The following is a 27,771-nucleotide window of genomic DNA, read 5'->3' on the forward strand; positions in this document are numbered from 1 at the left end:
TATCCTGTATTGAACCATGTAGAATGCTGAGTTATACTTGTAGACATGCCACTATCTTTTTACTCCATAGGCCCCAATTTGCTTTTTTTATTTAGTATACTACACAGCACCCATCGTGCTGATGTATATTGTCTAGTGTGCTTCCAGCTTTACAATATAGGATTACCCTAGATTATGGTTATTATTTTTTTATTAGTTTCCTATTGCTACTGTAATGAATAAGCACAAACATAGTGACTTAACACAAATAGATTACTTGACAATTTTATGAGTCGGATGTCTGAACTGGCTTGGTTGGTTTCTTTGCTCTGGGCTTCTCAGGGCCAGCATCAAGGTATTAGCTTTCTGGGTCCTTATCTGGAAGCTCTGGAAAGAATCTGCTTCCAAGATCATGCAGGTTGTTGGTAGAATCCAATTCCCTGTGGTTATAGGACTGATATTCTTGTTTCCTTGGTGACTGTCAGCTGGGAATCATTCTTAACTTCTAGAGGCTTCTTACCAGTTCTCAACTGTGTCCCCTACATCTCAGAGCCAACACTGGTACATTGAGTCCTCCTTTCCCTGGGAATCTCTCTTACTTCCTCTTCCACTGCATCTCCCTTATTCCAGCCAGAGAAATTTCTCTGCTTTTAGGACTCATGGGATTAGATTGGGCTCACCCACATAATCCAGGATAATCTCCCTATTTTAAATCTGTAACTTTAATTAATATTCACAGAGTCCCTTTTGCCACATAACATATTCACAGGATCCAGGGATTAGGATGTGGGCCTCTTTACAGGGGCCATTCTGCCTGTCACACTCTGATTAAATTGCTGTGTTTCTTCTACATGCTATGCAGTTGTCCCTGGTTGTTGAGTCATTAGCAAATTAGTGATAGGTCTGGAGGATAAGAAATCTAAATGGTTTGTCAGCCTTTTGGAACTGTCTTATCTGCTGTTTTTGTCACTGGCTCTCCTTTCTTCTGTCAGTGTGTGTGCTACTGGCGCTCTTGTCTCTTCTATTTGCTCCTGCTTCTCATCTTCTACTTCTGCCATCTTGATTTTGCCTTTTTTTCCTTTTTTCTATATGCTTTTCTTATCACTTCTCTATTCCTCAGAAGTTTTTATATATATATATATATATATAGTTGGTGCCAGTCACTGTGAACATTCTTTCTCTTGAGGTTAATGGACAAACTGTGATTTTTTTGGGAGTCTTTTTCTGACTTCATGAGGCTTTTTGATGACTTTGTGACTTCAGTTGCCCTTCTTCACTCATAACCAATTGACCTTAAACCTTCTGTGTTTACTGCTGATCTGAGTATTTGCTCTTTCCAACAGTTAGATAGGTAGGTAAATCAAACATCCTTGTGTTTTTGCTTTGGTCAAGAATGAATTTTTCTTCCTGCTGTAGACATAATCCCCTCTTTAGTTTTCAGGTATAATTTACAAATTTACAAATCTGTGTGTGTCTAAAGGTAAGTTGCATAATGTTCTACTTTTCCTCAGTTGGCTTGATATGTGTTACTTTTAGCCCATGGGAAGAGAGAATTTTGTTTTTAATCCAGAAATTCAGAACCATTGTCTCTTCAAATATTGTTTCTGCCCATTTGTCATCATTTTTAATGGTAGACTAAATATACCATTATGTGAATTTGCTATTGCTTATTTAGTAAATCCTGCACTGATGGGCATGTAGATTGTTAACATTTATTATGCACATAAACCAAGCTCTCAGTGCCCAAATTTATGATTACTTCATTTGGATAAATTTCTGGAAGTGCGGTTACTGGGTTAACATATGTACATTTTTGATGCTGTTGATACGTATTGCCATATTGCTGTCTAGCAATTAGCTAGATTATCTCACAAGCAAATGATGACAGTTCCCCTTTTCCTGTTTTTGTTTTGTTAAAGTAAATTTTATACTTTAATATACCATGAATTATACTCAAAATATCATAAATCCTAAGCCATATTTGCATTCTTTTTACTGTTTTAAAGGTTCTCATCCTCAAGAATTGAAGATTCACATTTTTACTTTGAAAAACAACTTCTGCGTTTTGTGATTTGTTAGAAAATGTATAGAGAAACTGCAGTTCTGTTCCTTCAAAGGAATAGAATTTAAGTCATGTTGATTGCATGTTTCATTTTAATGAAAAATATTCATAAAGAAGGAATTTTAGATACCTTTAATTTGAAACTGAGAAAACTTGAGGCCCATCCGTATTATTTGAGATGGCTGTGACCTAATGTTTAAAAAGAAAATTGGCTCAAAGCAGTCTAATGGTTATTAATTATAGACTCACAGTTTTAAAATTTTAATTATTGGTGTATACGTTAATTTACCTATGATTAGGAAAATCGTTGTTTTCTAATATTAAATGTGCTTAAATTATTATACATTTGTGTTTTTCTTTAAAGGGGAAAAGTCTTCATCATACCCAGAATGATCACTTCCAGAATGATGGAATTGGTAAGTGGAAAAATTACCTTACGAAAACTTGCTTTTCTGATGTAAGAGATTTCCCCCAAATTTCACCACAAGAAAGAGGAGAATGGGGAGATGGTTTCTCTGTCTTTCTCTCTCTCTTTCTGGCAGACACACACACACACACACGCACACACGCAGTCACTTTGGAACCTCTCTTAATTCTTTTATTCAACACTTAGGGTTTTATCAATGCATTGATCTGTTATTTCTGAAAAGGGGTGATTTTGTAGGTGTTCATGTACATATCCAGAAGTTTTGAGGAAAAACATTTAAGCCTTTTATGCAACATAAGTCTTCAGAAAATAATTATATTCTACACACGTCAGGTCATAAAAGTTTCAAGGTAAAAAATTTACTTAAATGATTTTAAATATTGCATAGTTGTGCTTTTAAAATAACAATTCCTTAACTTCCATATTGTATGTGGTTCTGTTACAATTGCCAGTCAAAACTTTATTCTGAAGAGTTGTATACTTTTTTGGACAGAAGACTGTTTACTAGGAATGTGTGCATAGCTTTCTCTCTTGAAAGACTCATCCTGAGTTCCTCAGAAAATATTTGAAATTATGCTAGTTTATACAAGGAATGCTTTGTATAATTCAAGTTAATTTTAGGAAGCATTATAAAAGTTTCTTTGTTTTTTTTTTGTAATATGCTTTACTTTTCCACACTGATAATTCTTTGATGATAAGATATCTTAGGCAAATCTGGGAAACATATTTCGCTGTTGAATGATTTAAATTATTTTTTCTAGATGACTATGTACAGCTATTGAGTGCATCCTTTGTCTGTTTATTTTTCAGTTCAGCCCAATCCTTCTGTACTCATTGGCAATCCTATTAGAGCATATACTCCTCCACCCCCTCTTGGACCTCACCCAAATTTGGGAAAATCTCCAAGCCCTGTTCAAAGAATAGATCCTCACACTGGGACAAGTATTCTTTATGTACCTGCTGTCTATGGAGGGAATGTAGTTATGTCGGTGCCTTTACCTGTAAGTGGACATTCAAAATACTTTCTATTGAATCAAGTAAAATAGGTTTCACTAAAATGATGCTAATCCCAAATAGTATTCTACCAACTTCTGTTTTAAAAAAAATTTTCAGCGCTCCTAAGCTTCTTTTAAAGCAAATGTTGCCTCTAACCTTCAAATTGTGAATTGTTGCTTACAATTCATTATTAGGTTACTAGTGACTATGAAGAAATTATATTTCAACTTAGAAACCTTGTAATTTTTTGTTTTGTTTTGTGTTTTTGAGATGGAATTTTGTTCTTGTTGCCCAGGCTGGAGTGCAATGGTGCAATCTTGACTCACTGCAACCTTCGCCTCCTGGGTTCAAGCGATTCTCCTGCCTCAGCCTCCCAAGTAGCTGGGATTACAGGCATGCACCATCATGCCTGGCTAATTTTTTATATTGGTACAGACAGGGTTTCACCATGTTGGTCAGGCTGGTCTCAAACTCCTGACCTCAGGTGATCCACCCACCTTGGCCTCCCAAAGTGCTGGGATTACGGGCATGAGCCACTGCGCCCGGCCACCTTTGTAATCTTTTAAAATATTTCATTGAAGAAAATTGAGCTAAAAGTTAACGGAGCTAATGAATTGGTCTCATTTTGTAAAGTGATGTTTTCATTTTATATATGTCAAAAACTGTTCCTAAGAAATACAGGACACAGAGAGGCTTGGATTAGTGTAGTTCACTTGGATCTAAATTGATTTGAGAAATTCCACATCTTATGAAATCTTAATTACTACTTAAAAACATTATTCTTTGTAAGACTATAGATTTTTAGAGGCCTTCCGTCTTGTATATAAACCCATTTTCACTTTCTTTAGAATTTTTGAATATTTTGTTAATTTGCTGATGTGAGTATTTTCAATTCAGGAGTTTTAGCCTAGGAAACAATTTCTTTCATTTAAGGCAAGCACTAATTTCGGGCTGAGATGATCATTGCCAAAGGTTTTTGGCAACACTCCAGAATGGGAAAATGCTAAGCTGCAAACATTTCTCAGCCATGTTGGTCAGGATAGTTCACAATCTGACAGCCAAGGAGAATGACTGTAAATGAGAAATATGTAATTCATGCCCACTCCCCATAGACTTCAGACTTTGGATTTTAGCAGAGTTATTTCTCCAGACAGCCTGGCAACGTTGTACATGATCTGCTTTAAATAGTAAGTCCCTTAGGATTTATATTTCACTTTATTAGGTTAACGAGGCTTCTGTTTTGTAAGATTTCTGAGAGTTTACATTTAACAGTTATAATAAAATAATAGGAGCAGTAGCTAAGATGTCATTGTATTTATTCCTTTTATGTTAATATGCAGAGATTATATATCTAGACACACTTAAACAAGTTTTCTGTTTTTGTATTTTAAGATAGAGTTGAATTAAAGGCACAGATTAAAAAGTAATGACCCATTTGAATTTTACCTATAATAGATGAACATTAAATGATGTGGTTACTCATCTTAAGTTGGAATACCAAATTTTTTGAGTTGAGACTCCTTAGGCTAAGTTCTTCCTTAACTTTTCCCCTGTCTATTAAACTATGTTTCTGTGCAATTATGACTTTATAAGATAATTTTTGTGGTAATCTGACATGTATACATTCCTATGGAGGGGAAATAAGTAAATACTATAAAATGATTTAATGCCTCAAGGAATAATTACCAATTTTAAACCCTCAGTTTCTTCCTAATCTGAAAAATGATCTGTTTTCCATTACATACTAAAGGTTCAGGGAGCTGTTTTTTAGCCAGTTAAGACACAGTTGTTACTATTAGCATCAACTTTGTAGTTATTTATTTTGAAAAAATTAACATCTCTGTGTGTGTGTGCACGTATGTATGTCTTTGTATGTTTGCTTTTTCCTAATTAGTAGCACTCTATTAGTTTGTCTTCCAAAATATACTTAATGCATGTATTTTATTTTTTAATAACCTAGGTACCATGGACAGGATACCAGGGTAGGTTTGCAGTTGATCCTCGAATCATTACACATCAGGCAGCAATGGCCTATAACATGAACCTGTTACAGACACATGGACGAGGATCTCCTATTCCTTATGGCCTTGGACATCACCCACCTGTCAGCATAGGCCAGCCACAAAATCAGCATCAGGAGAAGGATCAACATGAGCAAAATCGAAATGGTAAGTTGTGCTTTGTTGTTCTCCTGTTCCTAAACTGATGACATGTAAAGTTTTAGCCACATAGAAAGTTCCATTAACAGTATGATTGTTAACTTTCTCATGGATTATAGAACTCTTTGAGAGAGAATCTACCAGCACTTTGGGAGGCTGAGGCGGGCAGATCACGAGGTCAGGAGACTAAGACCATCCTGGCTAACACGGTGAAACCCCGTCTCTACTAAAAATACAAAATACTTAGCTGGGCATGGTGGCGGGCGCCTCTGGTCCCAGCTACTCGGGAGACTGAGGCAGGAGAATGGCGTGAACCCGGGTGGCAGAGCTTGCAGTGAGCCGAGATCGCGCCACTGCCCTCCAGCCTGGGCGACAGAGCAAGACTCCATCTCAAAAAAGGAAAAAAAAAGAAAAGAGAGAGAATCTAATATATAAACTTTGGATCCGCTCTCCAGAAGATACAAATTATGTACACAGATAGAAAATTGAGATGTAACCTCAGAGTGTCCTTTAGGTTAAATCCTACCACTTACGATTGGTGTCACTGAGTTTCTGAAAAAAACATTAAATTTGAATATTTAGAGTACTTTAAAGTGGTAGTCATTTAAAATTGAGATGGAAGGTCCTGTTAAACATTTTTGTTAACTCGAAATATTTTTGTGGTATACTACGCATTAATGTTGTGGGATTGTTGATAAAAGGTTATTTTTACTACAAATCTGCTAGAATTTCAAGGAAAACTTACCATATTTTTTATTCAAGTTTATTGAGGTATGAGTTAAATACAGTAAAATTCATCCTGTTAAAACGTACATTGATGAATTTTAACAAATATCCAGAGTTGTTAACTTCCACCAAAATCAAGATACAGGATATTTACATATTTACAAAAAGTTTCTTCCCACCCTTTGCAGTCCCATCCTCCAACCCCCAACCCTGAGCAACCGCTGATCTGACTTTTGTCCCATACTCTCTAGAATGTCATAAAAATGGAATTCTATAATGTATAATTTTTTTGTGTGCAGCATTGTTCACTTAGCTTAATGCTTTTGCTATTCCCCCAGATTATATGTTTCAGTTGTTTGTTCCTTTTTACTGTTAGTATTCAGTTGTATGGATGTACTGCAATATGTTTATTCATCCCTCAGTTGATATACATATTAGTTGCGTCTAATTTTTGGCCCTTATGAATAGAGCTGCTGTGAACATATGTGTGAACATGTGTTTTTATTTCCGTTGGGTAAATACCTAGGAGTGAGATTGCTGGGCATATTATAAATATATATTTAACTTTATAAGAAACTGCCATATTATTTTTCAAAAGTAGCTGAACCATTTTTCATTTTTACTAGTAATGTATGAGATTTCCAGTTGTCCCATGTTCTCATTTGCATGTGCTATGGTCAGTCTTTTTTTTTAAATTGTACTCTTGTTAGTGGATATCTAATCATATCTCATTGTGGTATTAATTTACATGTTTGCATATCCCTAATAATGGGTGATGTTGAGTATCTTTTTATTGTGCTTATTTGCCATGTGTGTATCTTGTTTGATGAAACCTCTATTTATATCTATTGCCCACTTTTTTATTGGGTCGATTGTCTCCAGTTTTAAGAGTTCTTTATACATTCTGTTTACTAATCTTTAATGAGATATATATTTAGAAAATATTTTCTCCCAGGATATGGCTTGCGCTTTTTTTTTTTTTTTGCCTTTTAAAGACAGAGTCTTGCTATGTTGCCCAGTCAGACCTTGAACTCCCGGGCTCAAGAGATTCTCTCACCTCAGCCTCCTGAGTATCTGGGACTACAGGCACATGCCACTGTGTCTAGCTTTCATTTTCTTAACAGTATCTTTCAAAGAGCAGCAGCTTTTATTTTTGTTGAAGTCCATTGTATCCATTTTTTCTTCTGTGGATCATGTTTTGGGTGTTGTGTCTTAAATATATCTAACCCAAGATCTTCTTTTATGTTTTCTTCTAGAAGTTTTATAGTTTTTAGCTCTTACATTAATTAGGTCCATTTTGAATTAAATTTTATATATAGTGTAAGGGTAAGGACTGAGATTTTGTTGTTGTTATTTTGTTTTGGTTTTGCATGTGTATGTTCAGTGATTCCAGCACTATTTGTTGAAAACTCTGTCCTTCCTTCATTGAACTGCCTTGGAACCTTTGTTGAAAATCAGTTGATCCTATGTGTGGATCCTTTTTATTAATGCATATGTTTATGTTTACACCAAATATGCTGTCTTGATTATTACAGCTTTGTAAAAGTCTTTAAATCAGGTGTAAGTCCTCCAACATTGTTCTCTTTCAAAATTGTCTATTCCAGGTCTTTTGCATTTCTATATATTTTAGAATCATCTTGTCAGTTCCTACTTAGCCTTCTGGGATTTGGATTGGCATTGTGTTTAATCTTTAGGTCATTTTGGGGAGAATTAACATCTTAACATACTGATTCTTCTGCTCTTTGAACAGAGTATATGTCTCCATTTTTTTCTGTTAGGTCTTTATTTTTTTTTTCAGTATTAAAAAACGTTTTCAGGCTGAGCACAGTGGCTCATGCCTGTAATTCCAGCATTTGGGAGGCAAAGGTGGGCGGATTACCTGAAATCAGGAGTTAGAGACCAGGCGTGGCCAACACGGAGAAACCCTGTCTGTACTAAAAATATAAAAATGATCCGGGCATGGTGGTGCACGCCTGTAATCCCAGGTACTTGAGAGGCTAAGGCAGGAGAATCGCTTGAACCTGGGAGGCAGAGGTTGCAGTGAGCCAAGATCGCGCCACTGCACTCCAGCCTGGGTGACAGAGCAAGACTCCGTCTCAAAAAAAAAAAAAAAAAAAAAGGGTTTCGGTATATACAGTCTTTGCACATATTTTGTTAAAGTGAAAGCTTAAATGAATATTAGTATTTGATTTATAATTTTCTTCTTCAGTAATATGTTCCACAAATACCAGTATGTTGTATTTTTATTTTCATTTAGTTCAGTATATTTCCTAATTTTTCTTGAAATCCTACCCATGGATTATTTAGAAAGGTGTTTTAGTTGCTGATTATTGGTGATTCTCTAGAAATTTTTCTGTTACTGATTTGTACTTTAATTCCATTGTGTTAAGAGAACATATTTTGTATGACTTGAATGCTTTTGAATGAGATTTGTTTCACAGCCCAGAATATGGTTTATTTTGGTAAATGTTCAGTGTGTACTTGAAAAGAATAGATTGCTCTGTAAATGTTAATTGGGGGCTGGGCATGGTGACTCATGCCTGTAATCCCAGCCCTTTGGGAGGCTGAGGTGGGCGGATCACCTGAGGTCAGGAATTTGAGACCAGCCTGGCTAACATGGTGAAACCCATCTCTACTAAAAATACAATATTAGCCGGATGTGGTGCGCACGTCTGTAATCCCAGCTACTCGGGAGGCTGAGGCAGAAGAATTGCTTGAACCCAGGAGGTGGAGATTTCAGTGAGCCGAGATCGTGCCATTGCCTCCAGCCTGGGCAACAAGAGCGAAACTCTGTTTGAAAAAAGAAAAAAAAATGTTAATCAGGTCAAGTTGGTTGGTAGAGTTGTTCAGGTCCATTGTATCGTTGCTGATTCTATTCTTTCCATCAATTACTGAGGAGGGATATTGAAATCTCCCAATATAATTGCTATTTGTCTAATTTTCAGTTTTCAGGTTTCTAAGTTCTATCAGTTCTGAATGAATTTTGAAGTTCTATTATTAGAAGATAAATGTTTAGTATTGTGTGCTCTTGATTAATTAACTCATTTATCATTGTGGAATGACCTTCTTTGTCCCTGAAAATATTCTCTGGTTTGAGATCTACTTTGCGTAATATCAGTGTAGCCTCTTCAGCTTTCTCTTATCAAGTGATAGCATGGTGTGCGTGTGTGTGTGTGTATGTGTGTGTGTATGTATATTTTTACCTTTTAATCTGTTTGTGTCTTTATATTTAACGTTTGTTTATTTTAGGTAACATATAGGTGGCTCTTGATTTTTTTAAATCTAATGTGACAATCTCTGCCTTTTAATTGGGGTGTTTAGACCATTTACTTTTAGTGTGATTGTTGATATAGTTAAATTTGATTCTATCATCTTGCTATTTGTTTTCAATTTGTCCAATTGATTTTTTCCCCTTCTCCTTTTATTCTGCCCTCTTCTGGATTGGGAGAGTATTTTTTTTTTTAATGACTCCTTTTTGTCTCCATTGGCTTAACAGTGACAACTCTTTGTTTTATTATTTTGCTAGTTGCTTTAGGGTTTATAGTATAAATCTTTAATCTTGACAGATTACTTTCCAATTTATATTTTACCACTGCATTTACAGTAAAGGAAGCTTAAAGTATGCTGTTTTTTCTCTCCTGGCCTGTATGCTATTGTTGTCATGTATTTTACTTTTACATATAAGTCCCCAAAACATTATTGTTATCTTTGTTTAAACAGCCAAGTAAAAGAGTTTTAAATCATAAGAAAAATAATCTTAAGTATTTACCCATGTGTTACCATTTCTAGTAATTTTTCTTTCTGTATATTGATGTTTCCAGCTGATACAAGTTTTCTTCTGCCTGAAAGACTTTTAGTGCATTTCTTACAGTGCAGGTCTGCTGATGATGAGTTCTTTCAGCTTTTGTATGCCTGAACGTGTCTTTATTTCGCTTTCATTTTTAAAAGATGTTTTTGTAGGGTGGAGAATTCTTGGTTGGCAGTTTTTATCATTTGGTACTTTAATGGTGTTGTTCTACCATTTTCTCACTTGCTTTTTTTCCAGTGAGAAATCTGATGCCATCGTTATCCTTGTTTTTCTGTATGTAACAAGTCTTTTTCTCCCTAGCTGCTTCATAGATTTTCTTTTTATATTGGTTTTATCAGTTTGATTATGACATGCCTTGATGTAGTTTTCTTCCTGTTTCTTGTGTTCAAGGTTTGTTGAGTTTCTCAGATCTCTGAGTTTATAGTTTTTATCAAGTTTGTAAAATTTTAACCTTTATATCTTTTCGGATATTTTTTTCTGTGTTGCCCCTACCACTGTTCTTCAGAGATTCTAATTACCCATATATTGGGATGCTTAAAGTTTTTGCACAGTTTATGGGTGCTACTTTTTAAAAAATTTTTTTCTCTATGTTTCATTTTGGATAATTTCTATTCCTGTGCCTTCAAATTTGCCAGATTTTTCTTCTGTAGTGTCTATTCTGCTGGTAATTCCATTCAATGTATTCTTCATCTCAGATACTATAGTTTTCATTTCTTGAAGCTTAATGGTAGGGTAATTCTGGAGCGATAATTCATTTTACAAAGTTCCAGTGGCGTTCCAAAAAGAATGTTTCTGAACAAGAACCTAAATCCAGGATTCCTTCAAGGAACTTAAACTATCCAGTGGTTATTCTTTTGTAAATTAAAAGCATTTCCCATGTATGAGTTGTCTATTATAACTGTGCTTTTTTAAAACCTTAATTTTGCCTCCTCTACTATTTCTCACCCACTTATACTCAGTTTGATATCTATTAATTTTAAACAGTATAACTACATTCCTTTCTGAATATCTTTATTATATTTAGATTCCTTTACTAAATTGGATTGAGGCGTTATTTAGATTTTCGCTTAATTGCATTTATAAGTGACCAAAGCATTGAACCTTTATAAATAGGCAAGAATGCCAAGGCCTTTAATACACCTAGTTTAAGCAAATGAGGCTGTAATTCCTGGAGACTGGGTAGTTTCCTTTGGGATTATTTGATGCTTTGAGGTTATTCGCTTATTAGGCTTTGTCTTGTCAATGAAGTTTGCTTCATTTATAAGTTTTCTTTCTTACAGAGAAACTATGACTGACAATTTAAGAACAAAACCCAAGTAGTCATACACTGATCATAATAGGTGAAAAGTGTTTAAAGTATTCTGCCTCTTTCTCTAATATTGGATAAGCCTTGGAAATGTCATATCCACTGGAGAAAACTTATAAGGATTTTTAAATATTTTCTTAGGTAAAAGTGATACAAATAATTCCGGACCTGAAATTACTAAGATTCGAACACCAGAGAAAAAGCCAACAGAACCAAAACAGGTATGCTGCTTAGTGACTGCATTGTTCTAGTGGGTTTAGTCTGATTGGTCATCTTGGAATCTTGATGTTTTAAAGAAAAATACCTCCATTTTTACCCTTATCCTTTATGTTTATTTTTTCACAGGGATATAGTGAGCCATATTGCCCTCTCTTTCTTCATCTCTTCTTTGGCTGTGCTATTTCATGTATCAGTATACTTTTCTCAAATTCTGTTACTCATGATAAAGTTGAATTTAGAGATTTTCTATGATAAGGTAGTAAATGAAGACAGAGCTACAGGTGTGTTATTACAAGTGTGTCATTATCGTGAAGAAGGAAAACTTCTTCCTTGGAGACAGGAAGACTTCCTCAGGTCCCTCACCTTATTCTCTCATCATACCCACTAAGCCCTTAATTCTTTATCTGTCCATTCATCTATTTTCTCTGCTTCTGTGCTTATAAACTACTTAGAGAAAATCAAGTCACTGGCTGAATTAGCGCCACTGGAAGTTCTTGTTTTCTAATCTGAATGGAACCCTCAGGGCTCTCCTTCATTTCTTTCACACATATCTCACTTCCTTTGCCCAGTTGTCTCAGTGACTCTTCTCAAGCCTGATTACCTTCCACATTCTGTTACCTTATTGGATGGCTTGTCTTAGACTTACCTCATCAGGATTTTCTCTTGTTAATTTGTAACCTTAAATTTAGCACTTTTACCATAGCCCTGAGCACCCTTACTTCCTGATCACCAGTCTCAGAAGAAGAGTTCCTGTTAAGATTAATCTTTCCTCTGCTGGGCGTGGTGGCTCACGCCTGTAATCCCAACACTTTGGGAGGCCAAGATGGGTGGATCACTAGGTCAGGAGATCAAGACTACCCTGGCTAACAAGGTGAAACCCCGTCTCTACTAAAATACAAAAAAATTAGTTGGGCGTGGTGGCGGGCGCCTGTAGTCCCAGCCACTCAGGAGGCTGAGGCAGGAGAATGGCGTGAACCCGGGAGGCGGAGCTTGCAGTGAGCTGAGATCGTGCCAGCCTGAGCGACAGAGTGAGACTCTTTCTCAAAAAAAAAAAAAAAAAAAAAAAAAAAAAAGATTAATCTCTCCTCTTCAGGTACCACATAGACCTTGTCCCTTCTCCTCATTTATCTTTCCATTCTTTCTAGTTGTTGGTTCTTCCCTGTTAGCCTATAGCATATTTAGATCTCTTTTAGCCTAAAGTAAGCAAATTACTTGATAGACTTTTTTTAAAAAGATAATTTCTTTAACCTTCATCTCCTTTATAGCTACTACCTCATTTCTCCTTTCTTCCTCACCTGTTATTTGCTCTTTAACCCACAAAGTCTACATTTCACTGAAACTATTGTGCTCTTACGAACATACTTCAAATGTATTCTTACTTGGCTTTTCTTGGTATTAGGCACTATTTTCTACTTCTGTCTTTGACCATCTTGTTTCTTTTGTTTTCTTTGACACATTTTTACTTTTCACTGTCTCTCTAACATGACCTCTTTTTTAAAAAGTTCCTGCTCAGCCTCCCGCAACATCTGTCCCTAGTCCTTAAGTTGGGATTTCCCAGAGTTCTGTCCTTATCCCATCTGTCTTGCATTCTATGGTTTCTAAACCAGTCCGAACCATAATTTTAAGTATCCACTTCATGATACCGACTTCCAAATCTGTATCTCCAACCTCAGCCTAGTTTTATTTAAGCAGCTATTCTCTTTATTCATTTACTTATATCACATAAGCATCTCTTTACTCACAGCTTCTATATCTGGAAGGATTCAGTACCTTCTGGAGGGGCTGCAGTACAAATGAGGCAGCCAAGGGAACCTCCTGATAGATAAGCGGGGGCTGCAGTGAAAGCAGAAGTGGTATGTGTTTGGGAAGTGGTGCAGAGAGGGAATGAGTGGCATGTCAAGCTGGTGCACCTGCACCAGCAGCACATATAGTCAGTCAGAGGCAACTTTGGGACGAAACCAATCACACGAGTCTTAGATGCTCTCAGAACAACTGAAGCCAAGATAGCTAAGTGTCTCTCATGTCCTCGTTTTAAAATTTCTGTTAGAATTCTCTCTGTTAGAGAACTAGGCAACCTGAAAACATGTTTCATTTTCTCTCCCACCCTGATGCTTTGTCTTGGGGCCCAGGAAAAATAAAAGAACTAGTCCTGGCTCTTTCGACTCAGTGCCTCCTCAGTATTAAGAGGAAAATGATAGAGGAGAATCTGATTCTGATAGTAGCAGATGCAGGCTTATTCAGCCCTTACCGTCCTCTACCTTGCTTAGGGAGCCGATTGTAGTATTATAGAGTAGCACAGTCCTGAGACACAGACCTAGCTTCCTTTCTATGTCAAGGTCAGAAGTGATAGAGACAATTAAGATAGCAGCTTATTCATAAACAACCTTAACATCTGATTATGACCTCCCTCATGTGACCAGAGTATGCATATCAACAATATCTTCTGGAAAAAAAGTATATCCCAGGTGAATATAATTTTAGTCGTTGAAAGGATGGAGATTTATGGAGGAAAATGTTTGTTTATGAAGAACCTTAATGAGGTTCTGAGACATCTGAAGAACAGGCATTGCATACTTGGGAAGACCGAGATAGAATTGTCATGCTTCTCACTTCTTTTTCTAGATAATTTGTATATACTAAGTAATTTTAAGAGCCTAAAATTGGCCAAATTTAATGGCAATCCATTTGAGCTAGGTGATTACAGATGAGGATGCAATTGGCACACAATTTGCATCGCGAGCATTTGTTGCAACAGGTTGGTCACCAAATGTACCCCAACTGCAGTTCAAAAACAAGCTACTTGTTCTGTTTTTTGGTAGTGGTCAGTTCTGTGTCTAATTTAAGAGCCTTGGGTGAGGCAAGCGCTGTGCAATCCTCAGTCACTAGCTCATCAGTGAAACTTATAAGGAGATTGACGTGCCAAATTTATTTACACTCCAAGCAATGCATGGAGTGTTTTGAGAGAGCTGGAAAAAGAAAATCGTCGCTTTCCATCTTATATTTTATTTTTCACATTATCATCACTTATGATCAAACTTACATTTCAGAAGGATGACAACACTCCCCAGCTTAAAAACCTTTTGTAGTTACCACAGTTTATGGCATTAAAAACAGTTACTCAGAATTGAGTAATTCAGGGTCTCGTGTGATTGGGCTCTTGTAGTTTCCTCTGATGTTAAAAAGGGAAAACTAATATATAAACAAGTGAAGTTACAGCTCTGCGTACACAAAACTTCCCATGCTCTCCAAATCTGCCAGACTTTTCCTTTCTTCAGCCTTTGCATAAACTGTTACCTTTACCTGGAATGTCCTTCCCTCCTCGGAATATTCCACCTCTTTTTATAAGATTCAACTCAAATGTCTTGACCTCTGTGAAACCTTCCTTAATTTTCTCAGGCACTACAGTTGCATCCTCTTATAGTACTTCTAGTGATATGTTTACATATTGTTATCTTCTACTGGACGTAGGCCAGGGGTCAGCAACCTTCTTCTGTAAAAAGCCAGACAGTAAATCTTAGCCTTGGGGACCACATGGTCTCTGTTGCAGCTGCTGTGCTCTATCGTTACAGTGCACAAGCAGCTACAGACAATATGTAAATAAATGAATGTAGCTGTGTTCCAAGAAAACCTTATTTACAAAATCTGGTGAGCTGGAAATGGCATTGGAGTGGGGGCATGGTATATAGACCCCTGCACTAGGCTCTTGATGGGTAGGCTGTCTTATTATTGCCTATTTAATTTCCAACACCAGGCACAGTGTATTGGTTGGCCACAATAAATGTTAAAGAAAGAATGTCAATATGTAATGGAAAAATTGACAACCAAACTAGTTATATACAAAAGCGGTATAGTACTTGTTTGTTCATTTCAAAGTTGTTTAAATTGAGATGCACCTTTTTATTAACATAGATATTTTTAAGGAAATAGATGTATAAAAACAATAAAATCAGTCTGGGTGCAGTGGCTCACGCTTGTAATCCTAGCACTTTGGGAGGCCGAGGCAGGCAGATCACCTGAGGTCAGGAGCTTGAGACCAGGTCTGGCCAACGTGGTGAAACTCCATCTCTACTAAAAATACAAAAATTAGTTGGGTGTAGTGGCGCATGCCTGTAATCCCAGCTACTTGGGAGGCTGAGGCAGGAGAATTGCTTGAATCCAGGAGGCAGAGATTGCAGTGAGCCACGATGGTGCCACTGCACTCCAGCCTGGGAGACAGAATGAGACTCTGTCTCCAAGAAAAAAAAAAAAAAAAAAAAAAACCACCATAAAATCAGAAGGAAAACACATTTTAATGATTTATATCAGAATGAAATAAATGACCATCTTTCTAAGGAAGAAAGTGTGAAATTAAAAATAATGCCCTGAAAGGAATTAAAGTAGATATGCTAATAAAATGGCAGTATGTTTTCTTATGACTCACATTTAATATGCTGTTTTTTTCTGTGTCATCTTTTTAAATTTAAAAAAATTTTCCTTTATTTAATTGTGAGGAAGTAAATAATTGAGCACTCAGCTCTCCTGCTGGAAGATATCAATGTATCATATCCTTTAGATGTGTTAGGGTTGGGAAAAGGTGGAGAGCAACTGAATTCGAATCTTCTGCAGTTAAAAAAGGCTTCTTATTTTTTTCTAGGTTGATTTGGAATCAAATCCACAGAACAGAAGTCCTGAATCACGTCCTAGTGTTGTTTATCCCAGTACCAAATTTCCTCGCAAAGATAATCTCAACCCAAGACACATAAATCTTCCCCTTCCTGCTCCCCACGCACAGTATGCAATCCCTAATCGCCATTTTCATCCCCTTCCCCAGCTACCAAGGCCACCCTTTCCAATTCCACAGCAGCACACCTTGTTAAATCAGCAGCAGAATAATTTGCCTGAACAAGCAAATCAGATGCCACCTCAGCCAAATCAGGTAGTCCAGCAGCAAAGTCAGTTGAATCAGCAGCCTCAGCAGCCACCTCCTCAGCTTTCTCCTGCATATCAGGCAGGACCCAACAATGCTTTTTTTAATAATGCAGTTGCTCATCGGCCACAGTCTCCTCCTGCAGAGGCTGTGATTTCGGAGCAGCAGCCCCCTCCCATGCTGCAAGAAGGCCACAGTCCTCTGAGAGCCATTACACAACCTGGCCCCATTCTTCCTTCGCATCTGAATAGCTTCATTGATGAGAACCCCCCAGGATTACCTATAGGGGAGGCTTTAGGTAAGTTCTATTATCGCCAGATGTGAAAATTCAGAGATTAGTTACTTAAAATGACATGGACTGTATGTACAGTATCATTTTGGGTTAAGATTGAATCATTTCTTCAAATAATGCTAGCAAAAACCCCCCGTTTAGTGTGATAATCAGAAATTAGTTCTAAATGCTGTATGATAGTATCCAGTGGATGTCAGGATCATCATTATGTAAGTCATCATCATCACCATAACTGATTTCTGGCAAATATAGAAAACATTTACTTCTTACTAAAACCAAATTTGTAGCTCTTTCTTTGTCTTTGTGGAGAAAATATGTTAGTAAAAACTTTAAATAATGAACTTGAAACCCCAAATTCATAAAAAAAGTTTTCACAAATATTTTTGCAGATCGTATACATGGGAGCGTCGCTCTGGAAACATTAAGACAGCAGCAGGCACGGTTCCAGCAATGGAGTGAACATCATGCCTTTCTCAGTCAGGGCAGCGTTCCATACCCACACCATCACCATCCTCACCTCCAGCATCTTCCTCAGCCGCCCCTGGGATTACATCAGCCGCCAGTGCGGGCAGACTGGAAGCTCACCAGCAGTGCCGAAGATGAAGTGGAGACCACATACTCAAGGTATTCCAGCCGACTGAAAATAGCCTCTGGAATGCGACCCCCTCACTGTTCTCTTTTTTGACTGTAGTCCCTTTAGCTTCAAGCTGGAATATTGCCTCAGAGAAATTGGATGCTGGCCTTCTAAGCACATGCTACACAGTCCTCTTGATTGGCTCTAAAATACAGAAAACTCATTTAGAAGTAACTCTTGTACAAATTTAGGCATGGATGATCTACTCTGGGTTGGAAATTAACTTGTTCCCTTGCTTTGTGGTCTTTTCTGCAGGAGAAACACCATCGCTGTGAGCAGGTTTTTTTATTTAGTAGTAATACTTGCAAAGAATGAATAAAGACAGGAGTAAATTCATGGTTAAAAGCTAAAAATTATATAATTAATTATTTTTCTGGTGGCACAGAATTCTACATTCCTATAATTCCAGCTACATGTGAGTGAGTGGTCCTAACTGTAAGGTGGTTTTTATGGCCAGTGTCACATGAATGCTCTGACGTGTTTCCTAATCCCTTCTGAACAAGGTCCACCATCATGGTGACCTTTTATAACTTCCAGTTGTCAAAGACATATAGAGACAAGGATATGTTTTTGTTTTTTTTTTTTTTTTTTTTGAAGGTAAAAATATTTTTTATGGGGATATGTTTTTAATACAGTGGGAACAGAAAGAAATCAGGTAATTGAGCATATTTAATGTCTTCATCTCAGCATCTATTGAGTGCTAATGCTTATATCTGAGATGAATTAATGCCAGTTCTAGTTATTAGTACTATGATTTTGTTCGTTGAAAATACATGTATAGTTGACTAAGCTTTCCTTAATGTGATGGAGCCTTTTGTTTTCTCCTCATATTTTATTGTTTTCTTGTAGGTTTCAAGACTTAATCAGAGAACTGTCTCATCGTGATCAAAGTGAAACACGGGAACTAGCTGAAATGCCACCACCTCAATCAAGACTTTTGCAATATAGACAAGTACAGACTAGAAGCCCACCAGCAGTCCCATCTCCCCCATCCAGTACAGACCACAGTAGCCACTTTTCTAACTTTAATGATAACAGCAGAGACATTGAAGTAGCCAGCAACCCAGCATTTCCGCAGCGCCTCCCACCCCAGATATTCAGCTCACCTTTCTCATTGCCATCTGAACACCTTGCCCCTCCTCCCTTGAAATACCTGGCACCTGATGGAGCATGGACTTTTGCTAACTTGCAACAGAATCACCTAATGGGGCCAGGTTTTCCGTATGGCCTACCTCCATTGCCTCACAGGCCACCGCAGAACCCTTTTGTACAAATACAGAATCATCAACATGCTATTGGTCAAGAGCCATTTCACCCATTGTCATCTCGAACAGTATCTTCTTCTTCGCTCCCTAGCTTAGAAGAGGTAAATGTCTTCTTATTTTCCTTTTGTTATTAGTTGATTGTGTGTGAAAAATATCAGTATTTATTGATTGACGATAGGAAGGCACAGATCTTATTGAATGTAATAGTGTATTAAAGATAATCCTTTCTTGGGAATTATTTTAATCCTATTGTATTTCAGATTTTGTAAAATGGACACTACTGTTGAAACATGAAGCCCCTTAAAAGTCTTTTATTACTGTTTACAGAAAATACTGAATATCTGAGGACTCTATTCAAGGAGCTTTGTCTTTTTTTAATCTGAGGAAATGGCTTTTAGTGATTCATCTTTTTGCTTTAAGTTACATGTGTTAATTATACATTTGTTAACGAGAGCTTTCCAAAGATGCTGGCTTTTCAGCCAGTGCCAGCTCCAAGTTCTGTGCTCCTTCTCCTGCCACTCAGCCTGGTGCTTTGTTAGACTGAGGTACTCTGATTCCCAAATATCAGAATTTGCGGATTTTTAACATAAAATTGACTCTGCTAAACTAAGCATTTTAAGGTAAACTGAATTTTATCTTAAAATACTTAGATATTTCTGCTGGGCACAGTGGCTCAGGCCTGTAATCCCAGCACTTTGGGAGGCCGGGGTGGGTGGATCACGAGGTCAGGAGATCGAGACCATCCTGGCTAACACAGTGAAACCCCGTCTCTACTAAAAATAGGAAAAATTAGCCGGGCGTGGTGGCAGGCGCCTGTAGTCCCAGCTACTCGGGAGGCTGAGGCAGGAGAATGGCGTGAACCTGGGAGGCGGAGCTTGCAGTGAGCCAAGATGTGCCACTGCACGCCAGCCTGGGCAACAGAACGAGACTCTGTCTCAAAATAAAATAAAATAAAATAGTTAGATATTTCTAAAGAGCATCTTCATGGACTTTTATTGCTATGAAAAACGTAGTAATTCCAGGTTATAAAACTTCCAAAGCAGTACCGTGTGGTGTAGGCTATAAAAATGTCTAGCTGATCCCATTAAATTTGCCGTGATTAAAGATAAGAATGTATAAAGCTGGTTGTAGTCATATCAGACAGAGACATAAATCGGGATAAACATTTCTAATTTTTATATATGAAAAATACTTTTTTGATATTAGCTTCATTTTGGCAGTTTCAGAATGATATCTAAAGGCCATTAAAAATAATCGATTCACATTTTACAAGTTGTCTGCTATAGATGCTAATTAAAAGTCAAGATTCATAGGGAAAACTGTATGTCTTATTTGTAGGGATTTAGAGGCAGTCTCTTCAAATTGTCCCAGTATTCATTGATTGGTTCATTCTGCATAGCTGTCATTAAAACAACTTACTGCGATTTTAGGCTCTTAAAGTAAATTAGAAGCATAATAAAGATGAATTGGTATCTATCTACATATATGTATTGTCAGGATCTAGAATTTTGGAACCATACTTTACAAAAATTTGGTACACATCTGACAGTCTTTCAGATTATAATGAACAGTAGTTTTACAACTGAGCAGTAATGTAATTTTCAGTTAAGTGGTGTTTTAGCTATTTATAATAAAATTCACATAAAATACACCATTTTAGCCATTTTAGATTGTACAATTGGTGGATTTTAGTATATTCACAATGTTATACAGTCATCACTACTGTCTAATTCTAGGACATTTCATCACCCATAAAAGAAACCCCATAACTGTTAAGCAGTTACACCCCGATTTCCCCACTCTCAGTGTCTAGTAATCCCCAGTCTACTTTCTGTGTCTATGGAGACATTTCATAAAAATTGAATCATACATTATGTGGCCTTTTATATCTGGCTTTTGAAGTGCATCCACACTGTAACCTAGGAGTGGAGTTCTTGGGTGATGTAGTAAGTCTATGTTTAACCTTTTGAGGAACTGCAAACTGTGTTCTCTGTACATTTATATTCCCACAGCTATGTATGAGGATTCCAATTTATATACTCGCTTTGTAAAAAAATTATAACCATCCTAATGGGTGTGTAGTAGGATCTCATTGTAGTGTTTTTGTTTGTTTGTTTTTTGACACGGAGTCTTACTCTTTCACCCAGACTGAACGCAGTGGCGCGATCTTGGCTCACTGCAACCTCCGCCTTCTAGGTTCAAGCAATTCTCTTGCTTCAGCCTCCTGAGTAGCTGGGACTACTGGCACCCACCACCACACCCAGCTAATTTTTTTTTATTTTATTTTTTTAAAATTTTTAGTAGAGACGGAGTTTCACGATATTGGCCAGGCTGGTCTCAAACTCCTGACCTCGGGTGATCCATCCTCAGCCTCCCAAAGTGCTGGGATTGCAGGCATGAGCCACCGCACCCAGCCCTCGTTGTAGTTTTGATTTGCATTTCCGTAATTACTGATGATGTTGATATCTTTGCATGTGCTTCTTGGTCATTTGTATCTTTTTGGGGGAGAAATGTCTATTCATATAAGAGTTTTTAAAATATATATTCTGGTACAGACTCTTAATCTGATATATGATTTGCAATTATTTCTCTCACTCTGTGGGTTGTCTTTTCACTTTCTTGATAGTGTCCTTTGATGCTAAACTACAATTTATCAGTTTTTTCTTTGGCTGCTTATGCTTTTGGTGTCATATCCAAGAAACCCTGGCCTAATCCAAGATCGCAAAGATTTACTTTTACATTTCCTTTTTATAGTTTTATAGTTTTACCTCTTACACTTGGTTCTTAGTTCTTTGGTCCATTTTGAGTTAATTTTTGTATATTGTGTGAGGTGGTTATCAAATTCAGTCTTTTGCATGTGGCCAGTTTTCTCAGCATTGTTTTTGAAAAGACTCTTCTTTCCCGCATTGAATAGTCTTGGCAACATTGTCAAAAATCAGTTGACTGTAGATGCCGGGTTTATTTCTGGATTCTCCATTGTATTCCATTTATCTGTGTGTCTGTCTTTCTGCCAGTACCACACTGTATTGTACACTGTAGTATTGTAGTAAGTTTTGGAATTGGAAGTATGAGTCCTTATATTTTGTTCTTTTGGAAGATTGTTTTGTTTATTCTGGGTTCCTTGAATTTTCTCATGGGAAGTTTAGGATCAGCTTGCCAATTTCTGCAGAAAAAAAGCCAGCTGACATTTAAAGAAAGAATTGCTTTAAATCTGTAGATTAATTTGGGGAGTATTGCCACCTTAACAATATTAAGTCTTCGAGTACCTGAACATGGGACATCTTTCTGTTTGTTCAGGTCTCTTAAAATTTCTTTTGACAGTATTTTATAATTTTCCAAGTATAAGTCTTGCACTTCCTTTGTTAAATTTATTCCTAAGCATTTTATTCTTTTTCATGCTATCATAAGTGGAATTGTTTTCTTAATTTCATTTTTGGATTGTTCATTATTAGTGTTTAAAAACACGATGGTATATTGATAGTGTGTCTGCAATCTTGCTGAACTCTATTAAGTAATAGATTTTTTTGTAGATATCTTAGGTTTTTTTAATATGGAAGATAATGTCATCTACAAGTAAAAATAGTTTCATTCTTCCTTTCCAATCTGGATGCCTTTTATTTCTTCTTCTTGCTTAATTCTTGATTGTTTTTCTGGTTGCTGCAAGCTTCTACTTAGGTTTCTAGGTTCCTAAAAAATGGATTATTACAGCTTTTGCCAATTTTTTTCTGTTTTTATGGAGGACTGGACTTTGGAGTTCCTCACTCTGCTGTTCTCGCTGATATCACTTATGATGTTTTTATTTAACCTGCCAAACGAGTTCATAATATGAGGGGGAACTGTGTGCCAAAGTTTTTATAGGTTTTATGAAGTTTTGTACTTTACTAAATAATACTTCATATTGAATAATCTACTTTAGTCATTGATCTTTTTAAATGGGCCTTAATTTTGGAATTTAAGTGTTTTGTACCTTGGTGCGCTTAATGTTTGCTATTTCTGTTGTCTCTGTGTATGTGTGTGAATAAGCACCTTTCCTTGTCAGTGGGTTCTTAGAGTGAAATTTACTTTTGCAAAAATATTTGGTTAGTTTTATTTTGATGCATGAGATTCACAAATGAGTGATTCACTTACAACACTGAAAAATTTATTTGACAAAGATAATTGTTTTTAGCACATTGCAGATTTTCACATTTTCGGTGTATTAGGGTAACTTTGGTTTGTTCAAAATGCTTTTGCATGAATCATCTCACAAAGTGAATGATTGATGTGCTTGCTGTTTATTTCCAACCTTTTAAAATAATTTCTTTAACGTTAACAACAGAGAAAAAAGTCTTTTCCCTCCCACTATGGATTCTTTTATTCCCAGAAAACTTAGTAGATTAATCTTGTGGGATGATATCTGGATGTTAGTTAACAGTTCACTTAAATGGAGATGGTTGGTTACATTATGTTTCACTTGTTTTTTCTCTTTATAGTAATTTTGATTTTCTTGTGACAAATGAAATACATGGCCAGCACAGAAAATGTAGAAGTTAGAGAAATTATTTATAATTTCACTATACAAAGATACCTACTATAACGTTTAGCCTTTCCTAGCATTTATAGATGTGAATGTATGATCCATTAATGGAGGGAGATTATTTGTTGGGGAAACTTGAAACAATTTATCTCTGCCGTTCCTGCAATTGCTGTGCCCACCTATATCATCACTGATTGGGATCTTGGTCCCATTCTGTAACATTTTTTGCTACTTTCAATTTTTAGACTATTCTCGTGTAGATAATTAAGGCTTAACTCCATGGGTTTTCTTTCCCCACCTCAAATGCAGCAAAAGCCATAGTCCTTGGCTACTTGGCTAAGGCTGGACACTGTGGTCTGGCAGTACTGCCTGCATCCTTTCCCACTTCCGGTCCTTACAGGTATGATGGGATGAGGAGGACAACAAAGGGCAAAATGCCATCTCCTCCTGAGCCAGGCAGTAGACCATCCCTGATTGCCAGTAGATTAATAAATTGCTCCAATTTGATCTTAAATGCCAGTGTAAGCTTGGGATTAGGGTTTACATTTTCTCCAGACGTTTAGCCAGTTGTCTTCCTGTCTTTTTGAAATTATTACATTCTCACTAAATAGATGTCGCTTTCCGAATTCTTTGCAATAGCACTGTATCATACTTGCTCCAAGGGGTGGGGGTAGTGAAAAATGAAATGCAGAGAGAAACAACAGAGGTTAATTCTTGACCTCTGAGCTTCCAGTAGTTCAGTTTTTAGTAATTTTGGCATGATTAAGGGTTTTTCAAAGGTAATTTTTATCTGTGTGGGATTTTTCACTTTGCATGATAATTTAATAATCTAACCTCTGAGTAAGATGCATTTCTTCATTACATATTGTGATCTATTTCTGGACTTTGTATATTTCTTCATCTATAAGTTTCTGTACTAGAATTTTACTGTTTTAATTTTTGAGATTTTGTGGTGGTCTAACCCAGTAGTGTAAAGTTTCCCTTATTACTTTTTCCCTTCCAGTTGCTATATGTGGGGCATGGGGTGGATGGGGGAGGAGGGTCATTCTGTGGTTTTTCTACTAAAAAAAATTAAGAATAACTTCATGAACTCTTTCTTCCTCCTCTGTCCCACCTCTACACACCTTTCTTGGCTTTTTATTTGAATGACATTAAACCTGTAGCTTAAATTGAGGGAAATTTTATCTTTACAAATACTTTAAACTTCTCATTTAATTTATTTCCTTCTTTCCTCCCTCCCTTTATCTGTCTTCTTTTTGTTGTTGTTGTTGTTGTTTTTGGAGACAGAGTCTCGCTCTGTCACCCAGACTGCAGTGTAGTGGCGCTGCTATCTGGGCTCACTGCAAGCTCCGCCTCCTGGGTTCACACCATTCTCCTGCCTCAGCCTCCCGAGTATCTGGGACTACAGGCGCCCACCACCACGCCTGGCTAATTTTTTTGTATTTTTAGTAGAGACGGGGTTTCACCATGTTAACCAGGATGGTCTCGATCTCCTGACCTCATGATCTGCCTGCCTCGGCCTCCCAGAGTGTTGGGATTACAGGTGTGAGCCACCGCGCCTGGCCTCTCTCTTCTTTCTCTCTCTTTCTTATTTTTTGAATGTTCCTCTTCAAAAATCTGTAGGATCTTCATTTAAATCTTGAGTATTTCCAATAATCTTAGAATGGTTTGTTTTGTTTTGTTTTTGTTATTAATGGGACCTTTTTTTTCCATTATACTTTTCAGTCATTTTATCTTCAGGGACAAATTCTCAAAATGATTATGTAGCAGTGATGATACTGGTGCAAAGGAAAGCTTTTGCCATTTAAGATATGCTTCACTATGGAGTAGTTTGATTAAAAGTGCTCATAAGGAATAAATAGAAAATCCTTTTTGAAAGTGTCTTTGTAAAAGTCTCAGAGTTGGCTTGTGAAATGGCTCATTTTTGTGTTGTGGTGGTGATATTGTAATGGCTTTCTGATAAAAATGGAATGCTAGTAGGTCACTTATTTTGATCAGCTTTCAGTAAATTGACATTTACTTACATCATCTTAGAGATGACATGTTTCGATGATGTGTCTGCTTTGAACTATTTCTTGTTCTGTGTGTTGGTTTTTCAGCAAAGACGCTTTGAGCCATTTTCATTTTTTCTTTCAAACAACTCTAGATTTGAAGTTAGTTGATAATTTTAGTTTCAATATACTGTTGTCTAATCATCGTGACTCCCCCAAGTTCTCTTTTATAGAGGAAGGTATTGTTCAGATGTATCTTGAAGATTATAATCTTGGTTGATTATTGCGTATTGTCACCTTAGAAATAGATGGTGATAACTTATGACTTGTGTTGTATAACCAGGTAGAAATATTGCTGTCTTCTCTGACCTAGCTTCTCAGAGAGATCATTAATGTATGATATCTAATAAACCATCTAACAGTGATCAGCAAATTAATAAATTAGGCCTCTATTCATGCTTAAATTATCAAAGCTAATCATTTAAATGAGATGTTCTATTTTAATTAAAATTTCTGGCACCGTCGTTAATGAGACTTAGAATTTCCACTAGTGTATTTAGCTCTTACTTGGTGATTAGCTTTGATAGCATAATTATAAATAGAGCCCTTATTAATTAAGTTGCTGACCTTTCCCCAGTTATCTATTTATATACACACAGGTGAAATGGCTTGGTAACGTCATATATTAGAGGTGTGTCTTATAAGACAATGGTAAGCAAATTAGGAGTTTTTACTTAAACTAAAACTATCTTTAACAGTAAAAATTTATACATGAGTTTTGTAGTTTAGTTTTTTCCTTCTTTCTTAGATTTCATGTATTAAATGGCTTTTGAAATGTTAGCATTACATTTTAATATTTGGAAAGAAATATTAGCAGAATTTGAAAATTGTTATTATATGTGTAGTACCATAACGATTTCACAGTAAAACATGAAGCATATTTATAAACACACAATCATATATGGAGTTGATACTGAACCCAGAATCTCTTTAAGAATCTCTCTGGCAGGGTAAATGGGCCTTTAAACAATATTAATGAAATTATTTAAGACCTGAGGACTCTAAAATTAAACCTGAGCATCAGTCATTGGAAGGGTTGCCGTCTGAAAATAAAGGAACAATCTGATTGGCTGGAGATGTACGTAGAAGGAATACTCACCTCCTGAAACAGAACTGGGTGAAAGCAATAGGAAACAAAGTCAAGAAAAAAGGAAAGAAAATAGGAGATAAGAATAGAAATAAGAATGAATAAGAAATGAGAAAAGAAAGGAAGGAAAGTATGTTTAAACAGCCTAGGGGCCCACAAAACTACAGTGTTGATGGAGATGTAAAGGGATTTCTCTGTCAGAAATATTTTTCTTTTGCAGGCTACAGATGTTTTTCTAAAATTTTGGTGTGGGGACCTTTGTCTTTCAACTTACTGTATAGGAAGTACCCTCTGGCAGAGGAAAAAAGAGGACATTTTTAACTTGTTGCCCAGAATGCGTTTCATTGCAGTCAGTTAGCATGTCCTGTAGTTTTCTGAATTTAAATCACATAAATAGGCTTGGATTTGTCATCACACTTGGAATAGTTTAGTGAGTCTATCAAATTGTTGATGGTTGTTAAAGATGATAGATATTTGTACATTTTTATTTTTATTTTTTGAGATGGAGTCTCACTCTGTCACCCAGGCTGGAGTGCAGTGGTGTAGTCTCAGCTCACTGCAACCTCTGTCTCCCAGGTTCAAGCAATTCTCCTGTGTCAGCCTCCCAAGTAGCTGGGATTACAGGCGCCCACCACCACGCCCAGGTAATTTTTCTATTTTTTTTTAGTAGAGATGGGATTTCACCACGTTGGCCAGGCTGGTCTCGAACTCCTGACCTGAGGTGATCTGCCCACCTTGGCCTCCCAAAGGACTGGGATTACAGGTATGAGCCACCACACCTGGCTTTGTTTGGACATTTTAAATTAAAAGTTAAAATATATTCTCATTGAAAAAGACTTTGATTTATCAAAGACTTCAAATCTTGTAACTTTGGAACTAGTCAGGCCTTAAAGATCATTTAACTCCCCCCTTTTAAAAGGAAACTGAGGCACAAAGATATTATAGGACTTGTAACTTAAGCAGTTATTAACCCAAGGGAGTGGAGACTCCTGACAGTCCCATGCAGTTTCTGAAGCATCACACTGCTCTTCAGAGCTCTGTTCCATGAGTAAGGTTTATTCTTAGAAAATGAGAAATGATTGCAATCACACAGAACTAGATGTGGGGAAAAGCAAGATTATGTTCTTGTGAAGAATTCAATCTTCAGTTGTGTAAAATTTGCCTTTTCTTTTTTCTGGGTGGTGGGGAGAAAGGGAGCTAGTTCATTTTAGAATTCTTGATTTCTTGAAATCTATCCAGTTGTAGCTGCTAAATGTTTGACTGCTCAAATGATTAATTTAGAGATTTCAAATATCAGAAATGTACTTAATTTCTCCACATTCTGTAAGAATAAACACA

General features: G+C 36.7%; 1 protein-coding gene across 3 annotated transcripts in view; it reads left to right on the forward strand.

The window, feature by feature from the left end:
• Window positions 1-27,771, forward strand: part of HELZ (helicase with zinc finger) — a 176,288-nt gene that overhangs the window by 122,079 nt on the left and 26,438 nt on the right. For all 3 annotated transcript variants that reach the window (XM_050762384.1, XM_050762386.1, XM_050762385.1), the window contains 7 exons: window positions 2,406-2,457; window positions 3,279-3,469; window positions 5,425-5,632; window positions 11,605-11,684; window positions 16,316-16,886; window positions 17,270-17,504; window positions 18,364-18,880. In XM_050762384.1, the coding sequence (XP_050618341.1) occupies window positions 2,406-2,457; window positions 3,279-3,469; window positions 5,425-5,632; window positions 11,605-11,684; window positions 16,316-16,886; window positions 17,270-17,504; window positions 18,364-18,880 (1,854 nt within the window). The remainder of the gene's footprint in view (window positions 1-2,405; window positions 2,458-3,278; window positions 3,470-5,424; window positions 5,633-11,604; window positions 11,685-16,315; window positions 16,887-17,269; window positions 17,505-18,363; window positions 18,881-27,771) is intronic.

Source organism: Macaca thibetana, chromosome 16, assembly GCF_024542745.1.
Source record: "Macaca thibetana thibetana isolate TM-01 chromosome 16, ASM2454274v1, whole genome shotgun sequence".
In the NCBI taxonomy this organism is placed as follows: domain Eukaryota; kingdom Metazoa; phylum Chordata; class Mammalia; order Primates; family Cercopithecidae; genus Macaca; species Macaca thibetana.